General features: G+C 31.0%; 2 protein-coding genes across 6 annotated transcripts; both read right to left on the bottom strand.

The window, feature by feature from the left end:
- Positions 1-2: 2 nt before the first annotated feature.
- LOC103572905 (28S ribosomal protein S17, mitochondrial) lies at positions 3-4,701 on the bottom strand. The gene is made up of 4 exons (XM_008551717.3): positions 4,355-4,701; positions 4,079-4,255; positions 3,783-3,976; positions 3-218 (listed from the first exon to the last, which is right to left on the bottom strand). Exons 2-4 carry the CDS (start codon positions 4,223-4,225, stop codon positions 50-52), a joined length of 510 nt encoding a protein of 169 aa, XP_008549939.1. The 5' UTR covers positions 4,226-4,255; positions 4,355-4,701; the 3' UTR covers positions 3-49.
- Positions 4,702-5,462: 761 nt separating this feature from the next.
- On the bottom strand, positions 5,463-11,502 carry LOC128667270 (glycosyltransferase-like protein gnt13). Of its 5 annotated transcripts, none has more exons than XM_053740978.1 (11): positions 11,267-11,502; positions 10,551-11,126; positions 10,339-10,469; positions 10,060-10,265; positions 9,816-9,988; positions 8,963-9,423; positions 8,779-8,882; positions 7,733-7,803; positions 7,347-7,629; positions 6,804-7,075; positions 5,463-6,712 (listed from the first exon to the last, which is right to left on the bottom strand). In XM_053740978.1, exons 10-11 carry the CDS (start codon positions 6,834-6,836, stop codon positions 5,792-5,794), a joined length of 954 nt encoding a protein of 317 aa, XP_053596953.1. In that variant the 5' UTR covers positions 6,837-7,075; positions 7,347-7,629; positions 7,733-7,803; positions 8,779-8,882; positions 8,963-9,423; positions 9,816-9,988; positions 10,060-10,265; positions 10,339-10,469; positions 10,551-11,126; positions 11,267-11,502; the 3' UTR covers positions 5,463-5,791. The 5 variants fall into 5 exon arrangements, 4 of the variants coding, with proteins under 4 accessions (XP_053596953.1, XP_053596952.1, XP_053596955.1 ...); XM_053740977.1 differs by having other exon boundaries at positions 8,757-8,882; XM_053740980.1 differs by having other exon boundaries at positions 7,733-8,882; positions 9,812-9,988.
- Between the last annotated feature and the right edge of the window lie 2,425 nt (positions 11,503-13,927).

Consider the following 13,927-nt stretch of genomic DNA (forward strand, 5'->3'; position numbering starts at 1 on the left):
AATACTGTTACTATTTTTTATTTATTGGTTAATAATATTTATTATAAATTTAAACTGCATAATGTTGAGGATCATTTGGATCATCATAATACTTGATATAACTTTCTTTGTGCGAAAAGTCACGAATAGCTTCCATGCTACCTCGAGGTGGAGCTTCTTCATACTTGAAATTACTGTCTAATTTACCGTACAATTCGATTTCTTGCTGCACTTGATCTCTGTAAAAAAAAAAAAAAAATGTAATAATTTCATAATAAATAAAAATTATTTTTTTCTTAGATCTGTATGATGTTAGGGTGATCCGTTTGGAACGACTGTTTCTTTTTTTACCTACCACTTCAAAATGTTGTTGTAAACATTGAAACAAAATTCCCTGCAAGTTTCAGCCCTTAATTTTGATTTCAAGTACTTTACATTTAATTTTGAAGTTTTCCCATTCAAAATACAAAGGAGGTTTGAAATTTTTTTTTAATTCTCTAGAGTTCAGCCGCATTTCAAGTTATCGGGTCGCCATTTGTGTCATTTTGTAGGTCATTTAATACTTTTCAAAAGTCTCTTCAGTAATTTTACTTAGACATTTTTTTTTAAATAATTTGAGTTTTCAGTTGATATCGACTAAATAAAAAAATTTACAGTAAAAATGCAGATAATGATTTTTTAGGAAATTAAATTCTCTACAAAAAAGGTTCTCTTAGTTAAGGAGGTTCGACCGAAACTAGTGTCAAAATAGTGTTTGAATCTTTTTGTTTGCTAAATTCTCCTAATAATTATAAAAATTCATTATTTTAATTTATAATAACATAACAAATTCATAAATTAATATTTATTACTTCTTTCATTAAAGAAAGAAATGAAATTACTTGGTTATTTTTGACTCATATGATTTAATAAAAAGATTTGGCAACAGCGTGTTCTAATTTCTTACACATGAACATTCAAATTAAAGCGGGAAAAATTTATTGCTAATCTCGTCTCTCTTATTAATGTATTTCTATCTTTGTTTTGTCTCTCAGTTGCTTCCGCGATGTTGCCAAACCCTCAATAATATGAATCTCTTTCGATGAACGAAATTAAATAATAAAGTTTTACTTCAATTATTTAAATAATTACAGCGGTAACACTATATTGTTAAAATCTTATCATATTCTAAAAATATTCAAGCTTATGGCATGTGGTTTTTTATTTCTCAAACTTGAGAGGTTAATAATGAAAAAAATCGAATAAGTCATGTCGGGAGCTTGTCCGCCATAAGAGCCTGTGTACAAGAACTTTAAAAACGTCATTTTTAAATCTTTTTATCTAAAAAACTAGACGGTGGATCATATTCAAATTTTGAGAACACATAGATAAAGTACTTCTTTACATGTATACTAAGTTTTGAATCTTAAAGTTGTAAAATTCTTTTTACATTAGATTCGGTTGAACCTCCTTAAGTGGCTCAAGTTCTTCTTTCACGTGATATAGGGATTTTATTAATTTTCTAAATAAAATATTTTTCGAAAAAATTCGACCAAATGTCTTTTAATTTCAATTTTATAGAAGTAAATAATCTTCTTTTTATTAACTTCACCCATTAATGAAAATACGAAAGATTAAATTCGATAAGCTTCGGAAAAATTTTGGGCAAATATTTTATTTTGTAACGGGGTAAAATTTAATTTATCATCAAGGAAAATCGTGGTTTCCCACGGCTGGTCAGTTACCCGAGCCGAAACCCCAAATAAGTAACCGTTAGAGTTTTTCGACTTGTCGCCGGGTGCGCTAATTGAAGAGGCTCGGACTTCTGTCCCAAAATTAATTAAGTGGGGAGACCATTTTCCGGAAGTTTCCGAAAATGGCCGAGCTGAAAATATATAACAACAGGACAGCAGCAAAATCAGGGAGAGAGTCGGTCGAGCCGACAAGCCTAACGGACGTCCATCTGCCGTGAGTCTTATCCAGAAAACCGGAAACTAAGGAAAGACCAAGGGAAGCTAGAGAGACGCCAACAGTATCATCCGGTGAATAAGTGCAAAGTTTGATGTTAATATCGAAGTGCTGTGCGTAAATTAATTCTCGGCAGGTAAGCCAGAATTATTAAATTAACTAACATCGAGAATAAAGTCATCAGAAGTATTAACAACTTTGCGTCTTCAATAGAGTAAATTCTCGGCGGGGGAAGCCAGAATTTATTAATCATTAATTGTAAATTAAGGAGAAGAATTTCTCGGCAGGAGGCCAGAAATTATAATAGTTATTTAGTCTTTGTTATGTAATAAATTAATCGGTAAATTAATAAGATAAAACTTACAAGACTGAAAATCAAGTGCTGTGAAAATCGCGATAAAAGATTGAGATTTTAATTAATTAAAATTGAGAATAATAAGTTGATGTCCGAAAATTGTTAAAAGAAAATCTAAAGTTTAACGCGAAGAGCAAAAGACACGGAATCGAGAGAGATAGCGTCAGTTATTCGAGAAAGAAATCTAATACTTGATGGAAAATTTTACTGGTAAGATTTGGTGAATTAAAATAAATGATTATATAAAAGAGGAAATTGAATTTAACTAAATTAAGAAAATTTTAAATGTTTGTGAGAAATTATAAGAAAATTAAATTCTGTGTGTGTGTGTGTGTGTGTGTGTGTGAATTAAGTTCAGTAGACGGAAAGTAGATTAATCAACGTGTGTGTGTGTGTGATAGGAAATAATTCCAGGGGAATTTTTTTATTAATAATTTCGAATTAATTAGATCCAGGGGATCTGGCAAGTTGCCTATTTTGTTTAATATAAAGTCCAGGGGACTAAATTTTATTTAAGATCCAGGGGATCAGGCCGGTGGCCAAGTTTATTATAATAAGTCCAGGGGACTCAGTTTTATTAAGATCCAGGGGATCAGGCCGGTGGCCAAGTTATTATAGTAAGTCCAGGGGACTAAAATTTAATTAGATCCAGGGGATCAGGCCAGGGGCCAATCAAATATTTTAATTTATAAAGTCCAGGGGACTAAGTAATTATTGTAATAACGTCCGGTGGACTCCGATGTAATAAAATAATTATAAGTAAAGTGAAACCCGGTGGGGTAAAATTGGTTGTGATAAATAAATTGTCAATTATAGTAATAAAATTATTGTGTAATAAATTTAATTCCTCATCCTATCTCACTCTTATAAAATTCAACGACCCTGAAATTTTCTAAACTTAACATCTCCGGTTCTGGAAGGCCGAGTCTTATCTTCCAGTGGCGCCCTTATTAAAATCAATTAACAAAGGGGCCAAATTTGACAAGGTTGAAAATTACCCTGTTACAATTTACAAATTAATAAAATTCCTATATCACGTGAACGAAGAACTTGAGCCACTTAAATATGAGGACCTTTTTTGTAGAGAATCTAATTTCTCAAGACGTTATCTGCATTTTTACTATAAATTTCGTTATTTAATCAATATCAACTAAAAGTCCAAATTATTTAAAAAAAATGATTTTCAGAACTAATGTACAAAAACAATTAGAATCTTAGTAAAATTACTAAGGAGATTTTTGAAGAGTATTAAACTACCTAGAAAATGCCGGAATGGTGACTCGATGACTTGAAATGCGGCTGAGCTATAAAGAATTTAAAAAAAATCCAAACTTTCCTACGTATTATAAATGGGAAAACTTCAAAATCGAATGTAAATTAAAATTAAGGGCGAAAACTTGCAGGAATTTTTTTTTTCAATGTCTACAACAATATTTTGAAGTGGGAGTAAAAAAAAAATAGTCGTTCTAAACGGACCACCCTAATATATGTATTAACTTACCTGTATTTTCCAGCAACAATCTTTCTACCTGTTATCGGGTCCGTCATATCTCCTAGAGGGTAAATTACTTCAATTACTTTGTGGGTAATTAGACGTGTCATTTTCTGTGGTAAATTTTGTATTAAAACGGTATCGCCAGTTTTGCAAAGGTTGTACGGATCATAGGCGTGTACAAATTCATATTCGTTAAAATACTGCAATAAATTAAGTCAAGCATTTAATAACAAATGTAGAAAAATATAACCTACAAACTAAACTTATTTTAGTTTATGAATTTATTGAATAAAGTATCATACCATAAGAAGATTTTTGTCTAGTCCTAATCTTTTGATTCTTATTTTAACAGCATTTTCTTTTATTGATGGCATACATGTCCCGAGAATATATCTTAAGACTTTTTTTCCACCTTGTTTAGCGGCGACTGCTGCTGTGGCCGTAGCCATTTTGTTACTTGGATTGGAAACTGCTGGGAACTATAATTTTGCACAGTAATTATGATATACATAGGTATATAAAAGACCCGGGAATTATTTTGGTGATTCAATAAATTTAATTGTTATCTACAAGTTTACCTTCAATTATTGTTGTAGCCATACAATAAGTGAAGTTAAGGGTTTTATTATTTTTAATTTATATTACTCGTTGGAACAATTTACATGTTTTATTTTATCTACTAGCGTACATGTTTCGCACGCGTGTCGTTTTTCATATATTTATTTTAATGTATATTTTCGTGTCGTTTGTATATATTTTTTTGCTTTCGACCAATCACGTTATGAATAAATTGATGCCACATACGTTTCATCTCAAATTTATTATGGGAATTTACTTATATAAACACTGATAGCCACATTCTAAATATAATTGCTTAGAAAGTTCTGCAGTGAAGCATCTACGGCTAACTTAACGACAAGTTTCTGGTAAGCCTCGGCTGGATAATACTTGCGCGTGCAAATTGATGCAAATTTGCTACCATCATTTGAATGTACCCTCCGCACAAAAAAACCCCTGAGAGAGTGGAGGCTGGTCAATGTTAACTGCACCTATGTATTCAGGTTTAGATACCCACCCTGATGGCCACCCTAACCATAAGTTAACTACAAGTTACTGCCGTAATCTAGGTAACTTAAAGGAAAGTGTTGGAGAGCAAGCAGTTACCTTTAAGTTGACAGTAAATTGCCTGCAATTTTCTATTTAATTTGACTACAAGTATTAACGTCAGACAATGACGTTAAGTTGATTAAAAGTTTCACTTCAAATTGATGGCAAGTTTTTCTGGCAAGTTACATTCAAGCCACTGCCGTATTCTGAAGCCAATTGAAAGGAAAGTATTGTCTAGCCAAGCTTACCTGAAACCACGAAGGCTAGATAGAAGGAGGACGCTCGCTGTAGTATTGTCACGGCTTGAAAATTGGATACAGACATCAGAGCGCGCTACTGTTGCAAAGGTCCCCATAGATTTAAAATTCAAATAAAATCTGTAATGATCGATATTTAAAAACCAAATTTAAATCATCACAATTAAAATAAACATCGTTGACGCAAAAAATTAAAAATGATTTCTTAAATAGAATAGCAACTATTAGAAGTGATAAATTAATTGTTTTATTTGTAATTTTCCAGAATGGTCACTTTCTTGAGTTTTTAGAGGTTTTTGTGCTAAAAAAAATATGCAAATAATTTTAAATAGAAAAATATTTATTGTTATAAATATAAACAAATATTCATTATTATTTATGTAAAAATTATTAATAGGGACATCGAAACAAGCAACAATTAAGTTTAATTAAAGATAAGTACAGAGTTAGGGACAAATATTATTTTTTCGCAAATTTGCGCATACGTTCAGTCATTATTTGACGATTGTTTACATTGCGATTGAAAGAATCGGTCAAAAAATGGCCTCTCATCACAATAAAATTATTTATAATATTAATCATAAATTCTTTGCGGTGTTTTTCACATCCAAGAATTGGTAAATCATCAAGTTGTGAAACTTTTTCAAGAATTTAAAACATTGCATCCGATGTAAAATTTTTTGTTGCAACAACTATTAATACTTGAATTTCTAATTGTCTTATGAGTAAAAATAAAGCCTCACTTGGATAAATTAAATTTCCATCGCTCATTTTTTCAATTAATTTGTCACGTTCCGTTGGAAATGAAGCAGTTAACATTTCTTTACAGTCTAAACACTTCGTAAAACGAGAAACTTTTCTGGCCATGAATCCTGCAATGTATGAAACGACATGATCACTAGTATGCGTTATGTCATAACCATGATCCAAATGAACGTAATCATCATTTGAAATATTAGACCTATCTCCATTGTCAGAGGTATTATTAACTAAGGGTGTCTCCGGCGACTTATCGTTATAATTATCATTAGCATTAGCCGAACTATTATCACCATTATCATTATTATTATTATTAGTAGAAACATAACAAGCACTATTACTATCATTATTAGTATCAGCATCACAATAGTTAGATTTTTCAACATCACTTAAATTATTATTATTATCATCACAGTTATTTTCTCTATGAGTAGAGTTCACATTTCTTTTATTAAAATCACAGACATCAGTAGTTTCATTGTCATCACTTTCATCACTAGTTTCATCGACCCAATGCTCAAAAGGTAAACGTTCACCATCATTATTATTAAAAAATCTTGGGTTCTCATTTGCTATTCCTGTTTTAACAATAGAATCAATTTTATCGAGCCAAATTTTTTTATTTTGACTAGATGCAGTTAATGATTCTTTAGTGTGCATTAATGATTTTAGTAATTCCCCACCGGTGACGTTGGAACCCCTCGGTGGTGTTGCTAGAGAATAGCTGCAGAGAAGACGGAAAACTTGGCCAAAAAGTATTGGATCCGGGTGGTCGTTACATCCACAAGCTGACCGCATAATTCCGAAGAATTTCTAAAATTTAAAACGGTTAAAAATAAAACACTACAATTTTCGATATGAATATTAATAATAATTAATTCATAAATGAACTTGTATATCTTACTTCCAAAGCATCTTGATTCAATCGCGATGTCATGAGGTAATCATAATTACACTTATCATGTAAAAATTCAAGTAATTCCAAAGTAGTTCCGAGAGTTACTTTAAAGCCAGTTAAAGTACTGGTTGTGATTAAAAACTCAAAATCCTCCTCAAAATTATCGAAATCATCAGCTTTATTTGCCTTCTTCTTTTTTTTTCTGCTTTTTGTTTTGTTATCTCCTCTTTAGCTTTTTTCTCCCAATCGCGGAGATATTGATCAAAGTCAACAATAGCCTAGCAATTAAATAGATTATGACATGATAGTTTACAAATAAAAGCAATATTTTAGCGTTATTACGGAAAAATAAGAAAGTTACAAGTTTTTTATGTTAATGATATAGAAAATATTTAAATATCAAATAATGCAAATTAGAATAACAGATTCTGGCTTAAATAAGGTTTTATTGCGTCATCGCACATAGATAATAAATTAAGTATTAGACATAATGATGTAATAGGATCCAGGTTATAGATTTTTACAAATTAATTTTTTAAATTTACTCACACTTAATTAACTGCGGTATCGTTTTATTGGCTGAAGCCTTAGAATATTGATGTCAAAAGACTGAAATTATGTAATCAATATGTTATTTTAATACTCATTGAAATACCTTTCTCATTGAATAGTTAGTGTCTGGACGTAAAGCGTTTTCTGGGGTTTGAGAGTTCATAGCTGTGATTACATTATCTACTTTTTCCATAAAAGATATTGTAGGTTCACAGTCGTGCAGCTCATAACATTCATCTTTATACATTGACATAGCTACTCTTAATTGACGTGAAAATAACTGAAAACAAATACATTCAACATTGTAATTTTGAGAGAAAAGCTACAAACATTCATTATTTTATGAATAAATAATTTGAAGTATATAACAACATGAAAAACACCTGCGTAGCGAGCAAGACATTCATTTTTTGAAAGCCTTCAGGCTTTAAATGATGAGGTGATAATTTGAAACCTATTTTCAAGTTCATTTTACCATCCCTCGCGGACTTAGAATCACTGTGAAATCACAGTGAATTCACTTTCACCGTAATTTGACGGTGTATTTACGGTGATTTTATAGTGAATTCACAGTGATTTTGTGCCATTTTGTCATTGTGATTTAGTAGTGATTTCATCATGATTTCACAGTAAATTAATGCTGATTTCACAATGATTTCACAGTAAAGTAATGGTGATTTCACAGTAAATCAATAGTGTTTTCACCATGATTTTCGCAGTGAATTAATGACGATTTCACCATGATTTCGCAGTAAATTAATGGTGATTTCCCCATGATTCTACAGCAAATTAATGGTGATTTGCCTATAGTTTTATGGTGATTTTAGAATAGCAAAAAAAATGTTGTTCAAACATTCTTCAACTTTTTTATGTACTTTTTTTAAATAAACTGAATATTTGTGTCATGATGGCCATTTTTAAATTTTGTTTGTATTCTTTTTTTTTATTTCAAAGTTCTCTGAACACTTAAAAATTTTCAAGATGTATTTTGAGAAATAAGTTTAATGGAAAAAATTGCAAAAAGCTTCAAAGTTTGATATTATAGAATGACAAAAAAAATAAAAAATGGTAGTCATTGAAAATTTTTGTTTTTTTTTTATTTGAAAAAAAATGATGGTAGGTTTTAATAATTTTTTTGTATTTTTTTTCCACAGTGAATTTCCAGTAAACTTACAGTAAATTCACAGTGAATTTACTGTAAGTTCATTGGAAATTCACTGTGAATTGGCTGTGGTACCACACTAAAATCACTGCAATACCACTGTGAGGTAACTATGAATCGACTGTGATAACATAATAAGATCACTGTGAAACCACTATTGAATCACTGTGAGATAACCATAAAACTACAGTGACCGAATGGCACAAAATCACGGTGATTTCACTGTAATTTCATCATGGTCTCACAATGTTTTTACTATAATCTCACTGTGATTTCACTGTGATTTTACAGTGATTCCAGGTCCGCGAGGGATATGCCTCAAGCTTCAAAAGTGCTTCCCAATGAAGCATTTTGATAATACCATCCGGAGTCTAAAAAATAAACTGTTTATCAGTACTACGCAGCTTTCACACATACATAAATAAATGTTAATAACAAATAAAAATATTACCCAGAAAGAAGGGAGTTTAATTATTCCATTTCTGAAGTTTTTCAGCAAGTGGCAAAAATCAGAAGCAAACCATAGTCGTCTCTCAGTATCATAAGGATGCTTACAGATAAATTTTCTATCTTCTATACCAAATAACTTCCATGCACCCCGATTCCATTGGGCTGCGTCGGTCGTAACACAATCCACATGAAACCCAGCTTTTTCAATTAATACTATACATTCTATTATCAGTTTAGACAATATTTCACTAGTAACAGAACTTTTGCTGAGAAAACTTCCAACCACTTGTACCCAATCACCTTGAAATGGCTGATACATAAATACGAGAGCATGATCTGCTCTTGTATTTGAAAATTTTCCTGGCGTATAATCTCCCAAATCAACGAATCCATCTATCTTCATTGTTCTTGTGTTTAACTTGATTCCTTCACTCAACGCTACTTCGTCAATAAGAAGTGTACCTAAAGAAAAAAATATCAAAATTTTATATTTTGTCTGTTGCAATTAATGAATATTATCATAACGCATAAAAGAAGCAAGTTCATCAAGCGAATCAAGAATTTAGTATTTATTTTATTGTTAATAACTACAGATACTATTAAGTTGTTAATGTTGCAGCTGAAGCTTCATAACAATTCTGATCATAATACCCCTTTTGGAATGTGCTCCCATACGTGAAGCTTTATAACCGAGTGTATTAAAAATAGCATTAGGAAAACCGAATGCGCTATCCAATTTTTTTATGTAGGAATTTAGCGTGTCTTTACAAGGGAGGGGTAAAATTTCCCTTTCTCTGAGACGATCATATACCGCGAAACTTTTTATGCGCATTAACAGACATTCATATACCCACTCAATATCGTATCTCCTCTGTTTGGAATTTTTTACTTTAGCTGCATCGAAACATGCTCGAACAGCTTTTTGTTGGATTTCAGGTAGATCAGCGATGGCCTTTTCTAGAGTCTCAGCCTCAACAGCAGCACATTTCATTTTTTGATCATCAATCAATTTCGATAGTTCATTATTCTGCAAAATTAAGAAAATACACATAAAACAAAACTATTTAGCTGCTTCATAAATTACGTATGAGAGCTTACTATCCTTCGCTGTAAGCGTAGTCTTCCTCTTCTGGGAAATTAATTGACGTTTGAGCTTATTACATTGCAGTTTTAAATTTTGGGTACTTTTATTATCACGGTTTTGGAGTTGACGCCGAAGAGTTCGGCAAGGTTGACATCGGGTGATACCATGATAATATCGTTGATTTTCATTTGTCAACAAATTTTTACAACTTACTGAACACCTGTTGAAGAGTTGTTTTATCACTATATTCATTACTATTATTGAATAACAACAATTATATATTTAAATAGTACCTGTTGCTATCGAATCCTGTGCCATCACAAAAATTAATAGTTTCTAGTTCTTTTAATAAATCCCAAAAATCTTCTTTATTTAAAAGAGTAAATGTTACTGCCGTCGACTTATTGGTTTTTAAGTTAGTCACCTGCATAAGAAATAAAATGTTTCAAAGTAAACTTTAATCTACTACAAACAAAAGAAAATTAAAAATATTAAAATATTTTACCATAATATTTAATGCTTCATCTATCTTAACGTGAAATTTTAATGATAAAGATTTGGGATCAGCATAAAACAAAAATATTTTTTGATTATCCGTTACATCACTAGCCCAGCTCCATTTTTGGGGCAACATATTAGTTTTCAAAGCTTCCAATAATCTATCACTGTTAAAATTTGTTTCTCTTAGACTTAAATTTTCATGTTGAGTATTTTCAGACTGCTATTAAATAAAATATAAAAGAAATGTATAATTCGCTTCAGTCTAAGAAAAAAAATTTATTTTGATAACTCAAGAAACAACTTATTTCATTAAGATCCGGAGTACTATTAGAAGTTTCAACTTCGGGAGATCTAGCGGCCGGAAGTACATTATCAGAATCTATTTGCAAATAAGCAGCTTCCACGACATTTGGAATTCTATCAACTCTCGGAATGGCATTCGGCTTTAAAGTATATTTCTTTCGATTTGAAATATAAGTATCTTGATTAAATATTGGTAGCATATCTTTTTTAATTATGTCATCGTCCGAAAAACGTAACTCGCAAATGCTAAGCTCTATTTGCGCAATTTATCGACATCCTGTATGAAATTTTATATTAAAGATAATATAGCGACATTGTCCATAACAAACATATATAATTATTTCAATTAAATAGCGCTACTATAGTTCTAATAAGTCAATTAATTAAATAATACAAAATATATTATTTGTAGGTTACTTGTGGAATTTGAAATAGAGAAGTCTGTCGAAGATTGGAGTCATTATTTTTCTTTCGCTCTTTTTTTTCCCACTCAAACAATTTAAAACAGTACAACAGTTCACCATTTTTATTAAAATTTAATCCTAAAATAGCTGAAAATTACATAAAATAATCCTCCTAAATTATTCTTGACTTTATAAAGATAAACACTACTTAATGCGTGTCATGCGCAATAGTAACCAAAAGGGGACCTCCGCTATCTAGCTGCAGTCTAGTGGCCAATAGCGAACTAAAATCTTTACGGTATTTTCTGTACGCCACAACGTTGGAAACCCAATAGCGAGCGTCCTCCTTCTATCTAGCCTTCGTGCCTGAAACTTTCTCGTTAAGTTAGCCGAAAATGTTTCACGACAGAACTTGTGGAGCAAGGTCTGGCTATCAGGGTAGCGATCAGAAAGTGGGTGTACATGAGTTGCGACCAACTTGATGAAAACTTTCAGCTTGTATACCTGTTAACTACAAGTTGGCTACAAGATGCTCGGAAACTTGGCGACAGTCTACTGCCGCGATCTGTCATCAAATTTCTGAGCATCTTGTAGCCAACTTGTAGTTAACAGGTATATAAGCTGAAAGTTGTCGTCAAGTTGGGCGCAACTAATGTACACCAACTTTCTGATCAGAAACTCTACGTATCAGGGTGGCAATCAGGGAAGATATTTTGATTGCTGATAAAATAAAAAATTGACTTTCTCTTAGAAAAAAAATGCAAATACCCTGATAGCCACCCTAACTGTAAGTTAACTATACAAGCTACTATCGTATTCTAAAGGTAACTTAGAGGAAAGTGATAGAGAGCAGGCAATTACCTTTAAATTGACAGGAAATCGTTTGTAAACTTGAATTCAATTTAACTACAAGTGTTCCCTAATAGCCACTTTAGCTTGAAATTGACAGTAATTAAATGTTGAAATAACCTGAAATATACGGCCCGAAGTTGCCGTCAATTTGACAGCAAAAGTTGAAAACAATAACTTGCGGTTAACTTTTCTTCATTTTAAAGGTAAACTTTAACGAAAAAAACGTCGGTAATGTTCATTCTTACTTAGAGATGCGGAATGACCGTCATTTTTATTATTGGTCAGGGAACGGTCATAGTACCGTCTTGCGACCGTCACATAATTTCAAAAAAATTCTGTGATGCTGGAATGACCGTCACGTTTCAAACGGTCACAAATTTCGTCACTTGCATCTATAGAGACGTTTTTGACAGAATTTTTTAATAAAGCATTTTTTGAGATTTGATGCAAAATTTACGGTCAAATAAAAAATCGTCATGAATTTGGTCATTTGTATCTATATAGGCGTTTCTCTTATTAAAAGAAACGATTTAAAACCATTCGAAAAAAAAAATTTTAAATACTTTTTAATGCTTTTAAATACGTTGAATACTTTTGAATCGCTATTCTTATGGAAGTTTAAGGTAGTTTGGCACTCGCATCCCAAGTCAAAAAAATGACTTTTTATTATTTTTTTTTTTTACAAGTCATGAAAAAACTGTTTTCATTAATTATTATTATAATTGATATTAGTAATAATTAAGACAAAATCAATGTGCAATAAAATTAAATAATTATAATTACAAAATTTACATAAATTACATTGACTAGAACTAGAATAGTTCGAGGTTATACCAACTGTCATAAATTTTTTACAGTTGGTACCATAATCTCTCTAACATGTTATGTGTTATGTCCTCAACAGCCTCAGGTGCCTCCACCTGTTAATTAATTAGTAAACTTGAGATGTATAAGAAGCGCGCATTTAAATTCCATTTGAAATTATATATTAATTTCTTACAACACTTATTGCGTCTTAACAATATTGAGTCAATAATTTAAATGATAAATCGTCGTGGCACATACTCATTAAATTATATATTTTTATTATAAGAAAGTTTAAATAAATAGATAGATAAACCTTTATTTTGTATTCAGAGAAATATAAATACAGGTTGAGTGGTCTTGGAACGTTTCCTGTCATCCGATACTTAAAACCTAAACAAAACATACGCATAAAAATCATGAATAGGTTCTTGTTCTAAAGTTAACCGTCAATATGGTTATAAACAAATACATATTCTATCAACAAGTAAGAAAAGAAAATATATAATTAATAAATGTTACTTACTAATGAAAACCATGTCTCACCAGAATTTAACTATTACTGTTAATATTAAATAAAGAGTGACGCGTATAATAAATAAATTAAAGAAAATATAGAAATATAGCATTATATTAATTATAATAATGTTTCACAATAAATAGTAATGTCAATCGTACTAAATAATTAAATATAGAATAATTATGGAGGAATACACCTCTGATAGCCTAGAATATTTAACTGGAAGATTGTATCTAAGTACATATAAATAGAATAAGTAATAAGAAGTTGTAGAATGGATAAAGTGAAGAACGTATATGTGTAAGCTTATATCCCAAATTTGAATTAGTAGAAAGTATAAATGTATAAGTATAATATTTAGTAAAGAACATAGATATATAAGAATATATACATATAAGCATGAGTGTGAACATGAGAGTAGTGGGGAGAAGTTGGAGAGTGAAGGTCCGAGATCTCTCTGCCGTCTGATGTAACTTCACTTCTCTCCGAGAACTCTTT

The sequence above is a fragment of the Microplitis demolitor genome, chromosome 7, assembly GCF_026212275.2.
Source record: "Microplitis demolitor isolate Queensland-Clemson2020A chromosome 7, iyMicDemo2.1a, whole genome shotgun sequence".
Classification (NCBI taxonomy): domain Eukaryota; kingdom Metazoa; phylum Arthropoda; class Insecta; order Hymenoptera; family Braconidae; genus Microplitis; species Microplitis demolitor.

Bases quoted from the DNA above. Each gene is read 5' to 3' on its own strand.
- LOC128667270 (XM_053740979.1), bottom strand. From the start codon at position 6,836: ATGACATCGCGATTGAATCAAGATGCTTTGGAA. The intron at 6,713-6,803 runs GTAAGATATACA...TTTAAATTTTAG, and splicing joins TGAATCAAGATGCTTTGGAA to AAATTCTTCGGAATTATGCG.
- LOC103572905 (XM_008551717.3), bottom strand. From the start codon at position 4,225: ATGGCTACGGCCACAGCAGCAGTCGCCGCTAAACAAGGTGGAAAAAAA. The intron at 3,977-4,078 runs GTATGATACTTT...AATTTATTGCAG, and splicing joins TAGACAAAAATCTTCTTATG to TATTTTAACGAATATGAATT. The intron at 219-3,782 runs GTAAGTTAATAC...TTTTTTTTACAG, and splicing joins ATTGTTGCTGGAAAATACAG to AGATCAAGTGCAGCAAGAAA.